This window comes from Lontra canadensis, unplaced genomic scaffold (genome assembly GCF_010015895.1).
Source record: "Lontra canadensis isolate GAN:19392208 unplaced genomic scaffold, GSC_riverotter_1.0 scaffold127, whole genome shotgun sequence".
Lineage (NCBI taxonomy): Eukaryota > Metazoa > Chordata > Mammalia > Carnivora > Mustelidae > Lontra > Lontra canadensis.
In genome coordinates, this window is record NW_022631121.1 from 1,651,611 (window position 1) to 1,667,916 (window position 16,306).

At 39.8% G+C, this 16,306-nt stretch overlaps 1 protein-coding gene across 8 annotated transcripts in view; it reads left to right on the plus strand.

Annotated features, from left to right (window-relative positions):
* The window catches only part of ZFX (zinc finger protein X-linked), a 56,708-nt gene extending 40,755 nt beyond the window's left edge, over positions 1-15,953 (plus strand). For 6 of the 8 annotated variants that reach the window (XM_032842323.1, XM_032842321.1, XM_032842319.1 and 3 more), the window contains 5 exons: positions 9,278-9,427; positions 9,647-9,790; positions 10,162-10,314; positions 10,854-10,994; positions 11,849-13,032. In XM_032842323.1, the coding sequence (XP_032698214.1) occupies positions 9,278-9,427; positions 9,647-9,790; positions 10,162-10,314; positions 10,854-10,994; positions 11,849-13,032 (1,772 nt within the window). Of the gene's footprint in view, positions 1-9,277; positions 9,428-9,646; positions 9,791-10,161; positions 10,315-10,853; positions 10,995-11,848; positions 13,199-13,236 lie in introns of those variants that run through there. The other 2 variants (XM_032842324.1, XM_032842326.1) reach the window with 2 other exon arrangements.
* Positions 15,954-16,306: the final 353 nt, after the last annotated feature.

The following is a 16,306-nucleotide window of genomic DNA, read 5'->3' on the forward strand; positions in this document are numbered from 1 at the left end:
ACTGACTGTCGGGTCTTCTGAAAAGGCCTGATTTCCCTCCATGATCTTAATCCTAACATTCACACTTAGGGATCTTGTTAAAACTTTAGAATAAAGATTTGTGTATTCAGACTGTCCTTTGGAATAAATTATTTAGGATGTAAAATCATCTTTATTTTTCTTTCAAAATTAACCTGTTTTAAGATCTATTAGGTGGCTAGCTTCTGGTTCGGGAAGGCTGGGATTTAGTGACTGACTCCATGTCCTCCTTGTGGTACTGGTCATGGTTTATATAGACTTGAAGCTTAATTAAACTTTGTCCTTGAGACTGATTCCATGCAAGTAGCATGAGTTTTCCTTCTTAATTGTGCTTTCTGAGAAATCTATCCTTAACTTTGACTTAATTCTCCATCCACGTAGGTTTTTCTTTGAGTCCTCCTTTTCCCAGTGACTCCCCTCTTGAAGCTTTTTTCTTTTTTTAAAGATTTTATTTATTTGCGAGAGAGAGACGGAGCGTGCATGCACACAAACAGGTATGGGGGGGGCAGGCAGAGGAAGAAGCAGACTCCCCGTTGAGCAGGGAGGTCGATGTGGGACTGGATCCCAGGACACAGGGATCATGACCTGAGTCAAAGGCAGATGCTTAACCGACTGAGCCACCCGGGCGTCCATCCCCCCCCGCCCACCGCCCTTGAAGTTTTTTACGTTTCTGCTCCATTCTGAAGTAGTTGCTTTCTAGGTTTAATGCAATACAGACATTTTTCTGAAATTTTCCTTCTCTTATTTCCCCAGATTAATCCACTGTTTTATGGATTCCCTTGCCATCTTCTTTCTTGATTTACTCCCTTATTGTACTGGACCACATATTGAAATAACTTCTAAGGAGTATAGATTGTGTACTAAAAATATTTTTATTCTACCCGTAAATGGGATTGATAATTTGGTTAAGTACAGAATTCTAGATTAAAGAGAGTTTTCCTTGAGAACTTGTGTTGCAGTGTTTCAATGTCACCTAGCATCAGTGTTACAGCTGTGGAGCTTGATGTCATCTTGACTCTCATTCCTTTGTAAGTGTTTCTTTTTATTCTGAAAGCTTTAAAGATCTTCTTATCCCTCCTGGTCTGAAATACCATACATTTGTGCTTAGCTGGGTATAGGTCTTTTCTTGCACTGTGTTTTCAATAATGGTGAGTTCTTTGAATCTAAAGAATCTTCAGGTTTCTGAAATATTTTTATTTATTAATACAATATATTAATTGCAAGAAGAATCTCTGAAAGAAACAAAGTATATCCCAACAATTGTCTGAACCTCTGTGTTCCATTATGATAGTCATTAGCCACATGTAGCTCATTAATTTTAAGTTTAATTAAATGAAAAATAAAATTAGGTGTCTATTGTCTAAGTTGCACCTACCACATTTCAAGTGCTGAATAACTACATGTAGCTAGTGCAGATAGAGATATAGAACATTTCCAATGTGATTTTTTTAAAAGCCAAAGAGGATACAGAAGTTCAAAGACTATATTATAAGACCGTAGAGGCATCTAGAAAATAAACTAACAAAATTCAAAAAGAAGCTGAGGAGAAAAATAAAAATAGAATCAAGATAAAAGCCACCATAAAAGCAACTATAAGAATAAATATGCCTCAGCAAATAAGCATGGGCAGAGGATCCAGCTTTAGGAAATCACAAAAATGAAATGGTTAAGAAGAAAAAGGTGCAAAAATGATTATGGAGAAGAAGGCTAGATACAGGAGACAGATAAAGGAGGTAGACACATAAGGGGAGTTCTCAAAGAAAGGAAAAACCAATGAACTACAAAAATATTTATAGTGGAAGAAATTTTCCTAAAATAAAGATTGGAATCTTTCACTGAATTTTCCTGAAATAAAGATCAAATCTTTCTTGTTTCAGGAAATTGATAGAATGATAAAACCAGCAAGTCATAATCATAGTAATGTTTAGTGAAATTTAAGGATAAAGAGTTGTAGGGACATCCACACAGAAATACTCAGTGTTTGAAGGGAGTGGAACAACTCTTCAAAGTTCTGAGAAAATGTAACTTAAGAATTTTATACCCAGGGTGCCTGGGTGGCTCAGTTGGTTGAGCGACTGCCTTCAGCTCAGGTCATGATCCCAAAGTCCCGGGATTGAGCCCCACATCGGGCTCCCAGCTCCATGGGGAGTCTGCTTCTCCCTCTGACCTTCTCTCTCATGCTCTCTGTCACTCTTTCTCTCTCAAATAAATAAAATAAAATAAAAATAAAGAATTTTATACCCAGCCAATGTATTCTTCAAGTGAGGGCCATAGACTAACATTTTCATGTCAGCCCTATTTGGTAATCTAAGCAAACCAAGGGATCATTCAGTATAAAGAACTCTAGAATGGAGAAACTGATAAAAGAAAAGTTGGTAGTGAGCATTGGCATTCCTTTAATATTTAAGTAACTATAAAGTATTTGGGACAGGGAGGGGCACCTGGGAGGGCCCCACTCTCAATTTTGGCTTAGGTCATGATCTCACAGTCATGAGATTGAGCCCAGCATTGGGCTCCAAGCTAAGCGTGGAGCCTGCTTAAGATTCTCCATCTCCCTCTGCTGACCCCCATCCCCTACAGGTGCGTTCTCTCCTTCTCTCTCAAAAAAAGGGGGGGGGATGGGAGGGTATTGATATGTTCATTTCCATATCTTTCATAGTAGGATGACAGTAGATACTGGCCTTAAAATTGATTCGTGGGGCGCCTGGGTGGCTCAGTTGGTTAAGTGTCCAACTCTTGGATTTGGCTCAGGTCGTGAGATTGAGCCCCACATCAGGGTCTGCGCTGGGCATGGAGCCTGCTTGAGATTCTCTCTGTCCCTCTCCCTCTGCCCTCCCCCCCACTCTTGTGCATGCGCTCACTCTCCTTTAAAAAAAATGATTATAAGCAAAATATGACTCTAAATGTTTTTGTAATATTTTTTTTTTCATCTTTAGAGGTCTAAGAACTAGTAACATAATGTCTGGCATTTACTTGAAGATCAGCATTCATATATTTAAGAAATGAATGTTAAATCTTTTCTGTATATCAGAGTGTATTATAGACACTTGGGATACATCATTGAACAAAACAGTTGCCAGTGCTTTTCCCTCCCTTATGTTGTAGCAGAGGTACACAGACATAAATAAGTGATGTAATATACGTGATACCTTCTTGGGAAGAAAACAGAGGTATAAGGAGGATTCGGGGTTGCAGATGTGGGCAGGGTTTGCTGAGATGACATTTGAGCAGAGACTTAATTTTGAGATACCTGATAGACTTCAAAGACATGTACAAATCTGAGTTCGGGAAATAGGACTAGAATGGAGATGCAAAATTGAGAGTTACTGGCATAGAGATGAGATTTAAGCTATATGACTGAATGACATTGCCAGAGGAGTGATTGTAAATAAACCAACACCAAAAGCCAAGCCTGAGGTTTGCAACATTAAGAGGCCGCTCCTGCAAAGGACTAAGGACAAAGGACTAAGGACGCATGGCTGTTGAGGGAGGAGGAAACCAAGAGCTTACATCCTGGAAGCCAAGTGAGGAAGGTGAATCAGAGTCAAAGGAATGTAGAGAACGGGTGATCTTGATGAACAGTGTTGGTGAAATCATGGGTGCAGTTGAAGTGAGTTTAGAAGATACGGAAAAACAATTGGAGAAATGGGGAAAAGAGGTTTTGTTATAAAAGAGGGGAAAGATTAGTTTGTTTATATGCTGATGAAAGTGATCCAGTAGAGGGGGAGAGATGCCAGAGCAGTCAAGAGGGGGCAGGCTAGGAATGGAGGTGATTTGTCTTGGTTATAGGCTGGGTTTGGCTGCTGGTAGGTGAGTAGAGCTGATGGTGAATCTTCGATTGTTTCACTTGTTCTCAGTGAAGTAAGAGGATTGTCAACTGGGAATGAGGATGGGGAGATTTGAGCAGAGAGGATACTAGAAAATGAGAGAGAGAGAGAAAGTAGCAGAAACAGTTTGCTTCAGGTTTAGGGTCACGGATTTAAGGTGGGACCATCGGGGTGCATGCGTGTTTCCGGTCAGATGTAACCACCCAGGTCCTGGTACAGAGGCAGAGAGGAGAATTGAAATTAGGCAAGTCTGTGGTTCTCTCAAGCCAGTATGATGGAATGAAAGGAGGGAGAGGGCAGGGGATCAGAGAGCAAGGGAATGAGATTGACTGTGTAATTCAAGTTGAGTTCAAGTAAATGATAACATAGTATTTTTTGTTTAAAAACGACATATTACGATATCCAGTTTTCATTAAAATATCTGTTCACTCTTCCTTTTATTTATAAATATGCGTAATATTTATAAATATTTATAAATTTATAAACATTTATAAATAATATTTATAAATATAAATATGTCTGAATAATGATCTGTAAATTGATAGTTCTAAGTGGTAGGATTTTGATCACATTTTAATTTCCTTTTATACTTTAAAAATACTTCTCTTTGGGGAGGCCTGGGTGACTCACTGGGTTAAGCAGCTACCTTCGGCTCAGGTCATGATCCCAGGGTCCTTAGATTGAACCCCATGTCGGGCTCCCTACTGAGTGGGGATCCTGCTTCTCCTTCTGTCTCTGCTGTTCCCCCTGCTTGTGCTCTCTTGCTCATGCTCTCTCTCTCAAATAAAAATGAAATCTTTAAAAAAAATACTTTTCTTGAACAGTAAACTGCATGATTTCTACAACAAATTACATACAAGTACAAGAAGCATAAAAGAATAGAAATAAAAATGTATTATTTAAGTTCAGGGCACACGGGTAGTCTAGGGCCTGATTGGGGAAACAGGATTGAAAGCAGAAAGCACTTTGGTCAGAGATTGCTAGACTGTGCCATTTGTATTTTATTTGGTAGGAAATGGAGTACCATTCTGGGCCAGAGAGTAAGGCAACTGGATCTTTGTTTTAGGAAAGCTGACTGAGGCCTATGTCTAGGGGTATTTGGTAGGAAATGTAGGAAGAGAGAGATAAATGGTAAAGATCTTTTATTTTTATGATGTTAATTTGTACAAAATGCAATCCCATCGTAATCCAATATCATACATTTTTCTGTCTTGCTAAAAATTATACTAAAATTTGTCTAGAAACTTAAGTGAAAGTAACAAAACAGTATTACCTATTTCATAAGGTTTTCATGAGGAGTGAATGGTTACATTTTAAGGGCTTATCATCATGCTGGGCATGAGGTATGTGGTCAGTAAATGTTACCATTATCCATCATGACCATCATCCTTCCTTGTTACATAGATTCTCCATCAGCTTAATTTTACTGATCTTTTAATTAGATCAATGTTCGTTTAACAGTTTACTTGAGGGCACCTGGGTGGCTCAGTTAAGCATCCAACTCTTGATTTCAGCTCAGGTCTTGATGTCAGGATCGTGAGTTCAAACCCTGCGTTGGCCTCCACACTATGTGTGGAGCCTACGTAAAGAAAAAGAAGGGTGCCTGGGTGCCTCAGTCAGTTAAGCAACTGCCTCTTGATTTTGGCTTAGGTCCTGTTCTCAGGGTTGTGAGGTTGAGACCTGAGTCCTGTTCCCTGCCCTGGGCTCCGTGCTGGGCATAAAGCCTGCTTAAGATTCTTGCTTTCTGTCTCCCTCTGCCGCTCCCCCCACCCCGGCGCCCCCCACCAACACTGCTGCAGGTGGTAGTACACTCTCTCTCTCTTTAAAAACAAAAAAACCAATTTACTTGAAGTGATGTATTTCCCACCCCCACCCCAGTAATTTTTCTCTTCCAGAAACTACTGGGTTTTTTGAGATATTGATGAACTATATTTTTAGACACCGTTATATCTGTAACATTGCAAATAAGTATCCCTCAATTTTTGGTCTTCGAAGAGAATTTACTGAAGCTCCCTTCAAGCAGTATAAAGTCCTGCCTATGTTTTGCTATAGTTTTGCTGTTACTAATGAGATCATGGCTAAGTCAGAGGTTTCTCAGTTTTGAAGTTTATAATACTGGATAAGTTGTAAAGATTATTATTATGTAAGGCTTGAGGAAACTGTGATGCCAATTTTACTTTAACAAAAATAGAAAAACTGGGAAGAAAATTCACTAACATCGTGAAGGAGTCTCTGGTTGGTGGGACTATTGGTGATTTTTTAAATTCTAAATTTTATACAGTAATCATACATTTTTTTAAAAACCAGAAGATGAAAATAAAGGTCTGTGTTCTAAAGACAGGCACCTTTTCTCTCTCCCATCCCTCACTCATTGGTTCACTGACTTTGGGCAAGTCACATACCATCTCAGAGCCTTTATTTCTTTATCTGGAAAAGGTAAGGATCAAATAAAAGTACAGAGAAATGTTAAGGAAATAGCAAAATGCCATGCAAATGGTGATCATTATTAGAAGTAGTCTTAATTTCCAGAAATTATGCTCTTCTATTTTGGAGAGGCCTTGTTCTAGAGCTCTAGGCCTTCATCACTACATTAGGAGAAGGCACTTAGGCGGAAATCATACGTATGATGACTCAGTTTTATCCAAGGCTTCTTTGTCTGTTTTTAGAAGTTCATTTTTAATGATAGCTTTAAAAGCACAGAGAAATTTTGAGTACTTACCAGGACCATCAAAGTGGGTTTTTTTTTAAAGTCACTTTTTTTTTTTTTTTTTAAAGATTTTATTTATTTATTTGACAGAGAGAGATCACAAGCAGGCAGAGAGGCAGGCAGAGAGAGAGGAGGAAGCAGGCTCCCCGCTGAGCAGAGAGCCCGATGCGGGGCTCGATCCCAGGACCCTGAGATCATGACCTGAGCCGAAGGCAGCGGCTTAACCCACTGAGCCACCCAGGCGCCCCTAAAGTCACTTTTGTAATTTTTCATATTCAGAGTAATTTCATAAGTTCAGTGTGGGGCACATTCTCAAGGTGAAAACCCAGAGGTGAATTCTACTTTAGTCTAATAATAGAATAGCTTGGCTTGGCTCAGGTGAGCCTGTATATTTGAAATGTGTTTTCCCCACATATTTACGAAAGCAAGCAAAAAGGTCTTTTGCTCTAAATTATAGATAAATACGTGACATTTTGCAGGCTCCAAAACGACTAGATTTTTTCCGTCATCAAAGGCTTCATCTTATTAGTACCAACAGACTAATATGTGCTAGAACAGCCAGCCTGACCTTGTTCTTTGTAAACACAAGGACATTTGATTTTCCAGTATCTGTTAGAATCAGTTTTGCCAAACCTTGTCCAAAAAAGGGCAAGCTTCATCAACAGTATCTAACTGTTCAGAGATGAGTTTTCTGAATATGTAACAACAGATTGAAGCAGGCCTCTGCAGCTAGTGTGCTGGGCTCTTCATCCTTGTAATCTCTATCTCACCTTGAAATTGCAGAGCTACCTTTAAGAAAACAGCCTTGGTTCAGTCAGCTGGGTATGTCCTAAAACTATTTAGCTTTGAAAAAGAGTAAGTACATAGCAGGCCAGAAATAAGGACCTAATGCCAGTTCTTCCCCCCTGCAAACCATTTTTATAAAGCATGGTCAAGATACTTGAATTAGGTAGTCATGCGCAGAGTTCAGGGAACCTCTCTGTTTTTTCAAACCACAAAGAGTTTAACCACCTGGTCTCTGAACTTGCATATTGTGAAGCTTGTCCTGGATCAGCTCATTTTCTCCGGCTTCTTACGCTCTTCACCCAGTTTGCCGTTTTCTCCTGGTAACCCAAGCCCTTGCCTCCAGTTTCATATCCACGGTTGAAGCCACCAGCCACCAACTCCTCCAGCTCCCCGCGTGACAGCCTTCCCCCTTGATGCGGCATGGCCGTGTTCGCATCCGTGTTTACCACCTCGAGTCTCAGAAGGGTAACACATTGCTCCCCCTGCGTAAGGGGAATTTCTTCGTCTTAGCCTCTTAATTTCATCTTCCCCTTTTCCTCTGAGATCTTGATCCGGAAGTTTTCCCATGTCCTCTGGCTTAAGCTTCTTCCCTTCTGTTGTATTTGCTCCCACAGACTGAATATGCTTAAGTATTCTTATCAGTTAAATAGAAAAGTCCTTAACCCTGTGCCCCATTCTAGTTACTGCCCCTCTGTTCTCCATTTTAAAATTGGACTTTCTGAAGAAATGCACACCGTCCATTGAATCCTCACCCCACTTTAATATGACCCCATATATATGTGTGTAGCCTTCACTACACTGCTTTTCACCAGGAGCCTCAGTGACTTCCAGGTGATTACAGTCCGTACAGACATTTCTCCTTGACTTGGGTGTGCGCTGCATTATTACCGTGGGCCTTACTAGGTTTCCCAAACCTGTGTGTCGGCCTACAGTTTCAGACTCAAATATCCAGCAACCGTCTTCCTGTCTCATTCATTGAATTGTTGCTCATGCACATTCTGAGCATCTGCTATTACCAGACTCTTGTCTTTAAAGACTGATGAGTAAAGTGACAGGTTCTGCTCTGTCAGTGGGGAAGATGGGGGAAAGTCTCTGATAGTGACAGTACAGTGAACTTTGTACTTGGAGAGAAGCAAGCAAAGCGTGCTGTGAATATAGAAGAATTGGGACAGGCACCAGCCTGAGAGCTTTTAGGGATGTTACCTTTCAGACCTTAAATTAATTAGCCATGTAGGAAGAGAGATCACCTAAATCAGAAACCCCATAGTTATTCTTGGCTCCTTTGTTATATTCAGTTTTCACTCTTGGGTCCTGCCATGAGTCCTGAGACAGGGCTCCAGTCCCGCCTTCTTCCCCATCCGCCCTACTTCTGTCCTGATTTGAGGCCTTGTCCTCTGTTGCCTGCATTTGGGGGTGGGAGGTGTTACCTGCATTTTTGCGGTAGACCCACGAGTGGTATCCTTGCTTTATGTCCCTTGGCATCCTCTTCTCTAAAGGTCACCATGGTGTTAGCAAAATGGCGATCTGCCATTCTCACTGCTCTCCTGAAAAGTCTCTGCTCAGAATCTCTAAGTCTCTCCACGTATCTGGCTTCACCCCTACACATTCTAACTCTGTGGTGCTGGCGGGCTGGAGCCTGTGTTCTTTGGTTCGTTCCCTAAGAGATGTTGACACCTGACCAGACTGAGAAACCTCTGACCTATCATTGTCAAGTCTGAACCCCTCTGCCTGGTGCACAAGGGCCTCCATGACCCCCCCGCCACTTGGCTTAGCAGTCAACCACATTTCCCACCGTGCCCCATGTGTCTACTGGTCTAGATAAAATCATCCCATTTTGTATGAATCCTGTTAGGGTATTTGTAAAAAGGACTTTTCAGAACACAACATTTTATTTAACTATCTGCTGTTGTTATTTGTAATGTGTTTCCTGCCTTTTCAGTGGATGATGCTGGCAAAATAGAACATGATGGTTCCTCTGGAATGACCATGGATGCAGAGTCGGAAATTGATCCTTGTAAGGTGGATGGCACTTGCCCTGAAGTCATCAAGGTGTACATTTTTAAAGCTGACCCTGGAGAGGATGACTTAGGTAAGAGGAAATCTTCACCATATTATGCATCCTGATCAGGCACATCAACCTGATTTCTTTTGGCTGGTTGAGATTACAGACCTTTGAAATCCTGTCTGAAGATAACTTTTAAATAAGGATTTTCATGCAGCTATGGAAAAGGATATGAAATATACTAAGGCAAACGGGTGGAAATGAAGTTTTCAGATAAATTCTCAGAGCTGTCATCTTCCCTGATAGGTGGCACCGTAGACATTGTGGAGAGTGAGCCTGAGAATGACCATGGAGTTGAATTACTTGATCAGAATAGCAGTATTCGTGTGCCAAGGGAAAAGATGGTTTATATGACCGTCAACGACTCTCAGCAAGAAGATGAAGATTTAAGTAAGTAGGTGGCCTTTTTGTGGGAGAAAGTCTTATGTTTCTGTAGCTCTCTTTTTAAATACGGTCAGTATTCAAAGGAAAATAAGTGGCATTATTGTAGAGATTGTTATGCTGCCGTGTGCCTTCAAGGGCAGTCTCAGTAACTCTGTGGATGCATAGAATGTTGCCTTACAAACACGTTAAGGTGAAAGCCAAGAAACAAATGATTCGTTCAACAAATACTTGTTGCCTGCTTAGGACTCTGTAAAAGTTCTAGGTGTCTAACACTTGAACTTTCTTTCTACTTGTCTATTACCTGAATTCAAATAAAAATGCCTTTCCTGTGATCTCTGTAAACGTGGTCACAAAAGTTGATATAATTTCCTACTTAGATGTCGCGGAAATCGCTGATGAAGTGTATATGGAGGTGATCGTAGGGGAGGAGGATGCAGCGGCGGCGGCGGCAGCCGCTGCAGCGCACGAGCAACAGATCGACGACAGTGAAATCAAAACCTTCATGCCAATAGCCTGGGCAGCAGCTTACGGTAAGTCCCTTGGCGGCTGGCTCTTCAGATGGACTTGGCTCGCAAGTGGGACTTCATGATTGAAAACAGTATCTGCGGCCTTAGGTGTCTGAAATAGGAAACACCACTACCCTGTAAGGGTTACTTGATTTGAACAAGAGGACAGTTAAGATGATAAAGTCTACTTTCTGTGTTTGTTTATAACAGGAATTTCCTCTGTGTGTGTATTACATAGAAGGAAGTACTGCAAGAAGTACACAGGCTTTCAAGCTGAACCTTTTCATCTTGAACTTGTCTGGCCCATGACTTTACAGTTTGGGGAGATGACACGGGAGTTCATGGGACAAAATGCTGACATGTGTTTTTTAGATTTGGAAGCAAGGCCTTTCCTGCTGTCTCACTATAATAAATGCGGTCCTAAAACCCATTACCTAGAATGGGGACTTTCTGTCATTCATGAGTATCATGGCTTACTTTTCATTGTTATGGTTAATAAAGCATCCCTAATTTTTTATAGTTTATAATACTGTATGATTTTGTTTTTTAATGCGCATTGTTAGGTAATAATTCTGATGGAATTGAAACCCGGAATGGCACTGCAAGTGCCCTCTTGCACATAGATGAGTCTGCTGGGCTCGGCAGACTGGCTAAACAAAAACCAAAGAAAAGGAGAAGACCTGATTCCAGGCAGTACCAAACAGGTGAGGGCACACAAGTCCCACAGCGCAGCGTGCTTGGCGAGCTCTCAGATGAAACTCTAGTATGTATCCACAGAGGTGTTGTGATGGCATTTTAGCTGCTAGACCACATGTAGCTTTTGTGTGTGGAATTTGAAAATATAATTTTAAGAATTCAGTGATATTCATGAATGATTGCCTGGGATAAAAAGAAACAAGGAATGGATCAAACGTGGATGGGGGAACAAAATTCAAAACTCGGGTGGTTTTTATGTGGAAATGAAAAGAAATCCCTCAGACATGTTATAAGCATTAACTGTTTTAAAACCTAAATTAACGCAAAGAATTGGATCATGTTACCTTAAGGCAGGCTTAATTTACAGAGCAGTAGGACAAGTACCTCAGTTTACCTGACCCTATTCCTGTCTATTCGTGGATGGTGATTTGCATATTAAAATTTTCATAGATTTAAGCTTTACTGTCGAGTGACACAAAATTAGGTTTTTCGGAATAACCAAAGTAGGAATTGTGATTACAAAACTTGATTTTTATGAAGTTTTTTCTGCCGATTTCTAAATTGATAGAGCTTTGATCACTAGCTGGCAGAAGTTACGTATTTATTGATTGATTTTTTTTTAACTGGAGGGACTGAGGTTAGTTACCACCAGACTGAATGAAGTTTTCAGACCAGGGTTCTCTTTATGACAGGGTTGCTCTGCCTCTTACATTGAAAAAACGGTAGAAGCATTGTTACGTAGCAAATAGCTTAATGTAGGAATGGTTGCCTAATAACGTTCCGAACACACACTTGAAATGCTTGCAGAAACCCAAATGGAACCTGGTTTGATCACTCATGCTCCTTTCTTTTCCTTTCCTAGCAATAATTATTGGCCCTGATGGACATCCCTTGACTGTCTATCCTTGCATGATTTGTGGGAAAAAATTTAAGTCGAGAGGTTTTTTGAAAAGGCACATGAAAAACCATCCTGAACACCTTACCAAGAAGAAGTACCGCTGTACTGACTGTGATTACACTACCAACAAGAAGATAAGTTTACACAACCACCTGGAGAGCCACAAGCTGACCAGCAAGGCAGAGAAGGCCATCGAATGCGATGAGTGTGGGAAGCATTTCTCTCATGCTGGGGCTTTGTTTACTCACAAAATGGTGCATAAAGAGAAAGGAGCCAACAAAATGCACAAGTGTAAATTCTGTGAATATGAGACAGCTGAACAAGGGTTGTTGAATCGCCACCTTTTGGCGGTCCACAGCAAGAACTTTCCTCATATTTGTGTGGAGTGCGGGAAAGGTTTCCGTCACCCGTCAGAGCTCAAAAAGCACATGCGCATCCATACCGGGGAGAAGCCGTACCAGTGCCAGTACTGCGAGTATAGGTCCGCAGACTCTTCTAACTTGAAAACACATGTAAAAACAAAGCATAGTAAAGAGATGCCATTCAAGTGTGACATCTGCCTTCTGACTTTCTCAGATACCAAAGAGGTGCAGCAACATGCTCTTATCCACCAGGAAAGCAAAACACACCAGTGTTTGCACTGCGACCACAAGAGCTCGAACTCAAGCGATTTGAAACGACACATAATTTCGGTTCACACGAAGGACTACCCCCATAAGTGTGACATGTGTGATAAAGGCTTTCACAGGCCTTCCGAACTCAAGAAACACGTGGCTGCCCACAAGGGTAAAAAAATGCACCAGTGTAGACATTGTGACTTTAAGATCGCAGATCCATTTGTCCTAAGTCGCCATATTCTCTCGGTTCACACGAAAGATCTTCCGTTTAGGTGTAAGAGATGTAGAAAGGGATTTCGGCAACAGAATGAGCTTAAAAAGCATATGAAGACACACAGTGGCAGGAAAGTGTACCAGTGTGAGTACTGTGAGTATAGCACTACAGACGCCTCGGGCTTTAAACGGCACGTCATCTCCATCCACACGAAAGACTATCCTCACCGGTGCGAGTACTGCAAGAAAGGCTTCCGCAGACCTTCCGAAAAGAACCAGCACATAATGCGACATCATAAAGAAGTGGGCCTGCCCTAACGATCCCGCTACGGACATTTGTGGAGATGTTGGCCTTGAAGCAGAAATTTCATTTTAGAGCCAATTGGTCTCGTTCACATACAATACTGTATATTGATTATGCCGTGTACAAATAGAATTATTGCTTCTAGTTGAGTTGGTTTTTCGTTTTTTGTTTTTGTTTTTGCATTTGGTTTTGGTTTTTTTTTTTGTTTTGTTTTGTTTTTTTACATTTTGTTTAATAGTGTGTTCTGAATTCTATTCAGTTTGTTTAATAAATGGGGGAAAGCAGCAACAAGTAAGTTGCTTTTAATAAAATAATCCCTGATTCTATACTGAATTTTTCTATCTTAGAAGTTTTATATTTATTTAAATATTTACCTTGCTTACCTTGATGGTACTCTTCTAAGACCATTTAACTTAAAGTTAAGGTAACTTTAGATTGGTAACTCTGAAAGGACTCATGTTGACTCAGTTCCCCCCCCCCATAAATTTCTCACAATAAAATTGTCAGAGACATCTACTAACATAAATGGGAGGTTTTTACAGTCAGCTCTAATTATCCTAACATGGAAGTCATTTACTCGTATTACTTACTATTTTCAGACCACATGACAATGAAAGTTTCCATTTGAGCTTTTGTGTCCCTGGCATCGCTGAGGAGAGAACAGTGGCTGGGTTCGTGTTTCCTTTCCGTTTTGTTTAGCAGACAAACTATACTTCTTTGGGGGCTTTCTTTGGTGTATTGACATCTTTTGTCAGCATAGCAAACTTTTAGAAAAACTTCCTTGACAAATTTTACTTGATGCTGTTGTATTTTGATTATTCCGTCTGTGCTGCTTTGTCTTGGAATGGTTGTGTGCTACAAATGAGATTATCGAGGACTGCATTTTGGAATCTCCTAGAGGTAATTCGTGGCTCGTAGGATCTTTTGCGACTTTATATATGTAAATGTACCCTGAATTATATATATGCACATATATAGAGAACATGTATCTGTGTGTATTGCTTATTTTACATATTTATACACACAACCCCAGTAGTAGTTAAGATCTATAATGAAAAGTATTAAATTTACAATAACATGAACGATGCAGGGATGCACGAGAGCATTTTGTGAATCATGCTCTTCAGAGAGACTACTCAGGTGAAGAATTAGAAGGAAAATAAGGACACTAGTATTTTTAAAGAGTAAAGGTATTTTCTTTTAAATATCTTTGGTAATTGAAAAAAATAGACGTTAAGATGTTTCTAGATAGAATGTTTTCATACAACTTCAGCTCCATGCCTTTATATTTTTCTGAAAAGCTAATGAGTATCTGGACATAACTCCCTCAGTTCTCTCTGGAGCCCGTGAGGGAACCCTGCGTCACCCAGTGAAGGGGGATTAAGGAAACCACAGCTCCGTGTCCCAGAGATCGGGTGCTGATTATGACTCAAACTTGGCAGGTTCAGCCTGCCCTGTTACTTCTTAGTTACAGTTAGCAAACTTTTAAAAACTGAATGCTCAAATTGGCTTTGGTTAGAAGATAAAGGTGTGTCTAAGTGCATGAGGAAAAGCGGAGGCCTTATTTGGAACGTCACCAAGTCTTTCACAGTTTTGTTTTTCTTTGAGAGCCAACATTTTTTAAACAAGCAGTTCTGAATCAAGAGTCAGAAATGCATAAAATGAACTTGGTTAATGAGAACTAGATTATGTTAGGATGGATCTTGGAAAATGAAAAACAATTTTTGGGGTCCTTTAAATTGGCTGTCAGCATATGAGTATCTGGCACATCGTAGGAGATTTTAGGAATTTTCTTCCCACTTGATAGTTGCCTTGCCACTTCATTATGGTGCTGCATCCCCTCTGTGCTGTTAGGTCTTGACCTTTCATCTTTCTCTTTGCCATTGATACTTGTATTCGAGAAGTATATTTATAGGGTTAGAAATCTAAATATTTGGTGGTTGGCAAGCCTCTGAAGTGCTAGGTTGATTTCGTCCAGTTGTAAATCTAGTGCTTTAGGCTGGTATGAACTCCAACCTGAATGCCAGTTAAAGCCAAGGCATGGGCCTATCCTAGTGGGAGCTCCTGTGCCCTCTTGGCTCTCATACCTGCTTTTCTTTTCTTTTTTTTTTTAATAACTTAAACAATTGTGTGATTCATTGCCCTGCAGTACTATCCTTGAAAGCTCTGTCTGTTTTTTTGTGAGAACCTTTAAAATCTCCCTTCTTTTTTTTCCCCAGAAATCATGTAAAAGAAGACACTTAAATGAAAGTGGAAATTTATTAACTTTAAAACATGCTGTAAAATTAGTACAGAAAATAGAAATAATTGGTCATTTAACTATATTTTTTTAAATAAACTGAAAGATAAAGAACACAACACTCTACACACTTTATATTTCTCTTACATAGTCTGGAATCATACACAGTGTACTTTCTTTTTAAAGCACAATATTGAAACCTTTAAAAGGTATTTAAGGGTTTGGTCAAGTGAATATGATGAAATGTATTTGTCTGTATAAAGAGAAAATGAAATTGTAGTCACTGTTATGTACTGACATTAGTTACAACCTAGTTTTAATTCTTAAAACAATTTTGATTAGCAAAGCTAAAAAAAAATGGATGTTTCAGTTAAATGTTTTAAAGAGGTACAGATTTTTACAAGGACATAATATAAGTTATTGTTCTGTAGAAATATCCTATTAAATATTGTATGTCCCTCCCTCTGTACACTTTGTAAAAAAAAAAAAAGTAAAATACATAAAAAGAAAATCATATAGGGATGTGTGACATTATTGTAATTGTGTACTTGAGAATAACGTGCAAAAATAAAAATCAGAATATTTTCCTGTTAATGGATGTTTAGTCTATTTGATACCAGTACTAAGTTAATGCTTTTTCTTAAGGAAAAAAATGTACAGTTTTTGTAAAACCTAATAAACATCAAAAACAGTGGATTATTTTCATTTCCCCATTTCTTAATTCCTTTTATGCAGCAGTGGATTGCAAAATGCTTGATTGCTTTGAATTTTGTGACTTGATGCAAATACTCCTCATAGTTCAGCCCTGCAAATTTACAAGTAATATATCAGAGAACCTAAGAGATGATGGGTGAGTCCTTTGATGAGCATGTCCTTGAAGTTCCTTTTTTCCCTTTTATCTTCATAAGGGATTTGTTTTATTAGCATCTCCAGTTCCCCTGAGACGAATTTGCCATGTGTAATGGTTTCTGCGAACACTTAAGGTTCATTTCGGTATCACTGCATAGCACACTTAATCACGGGGTGTTGTCCCCACCTCCACAGCAGAA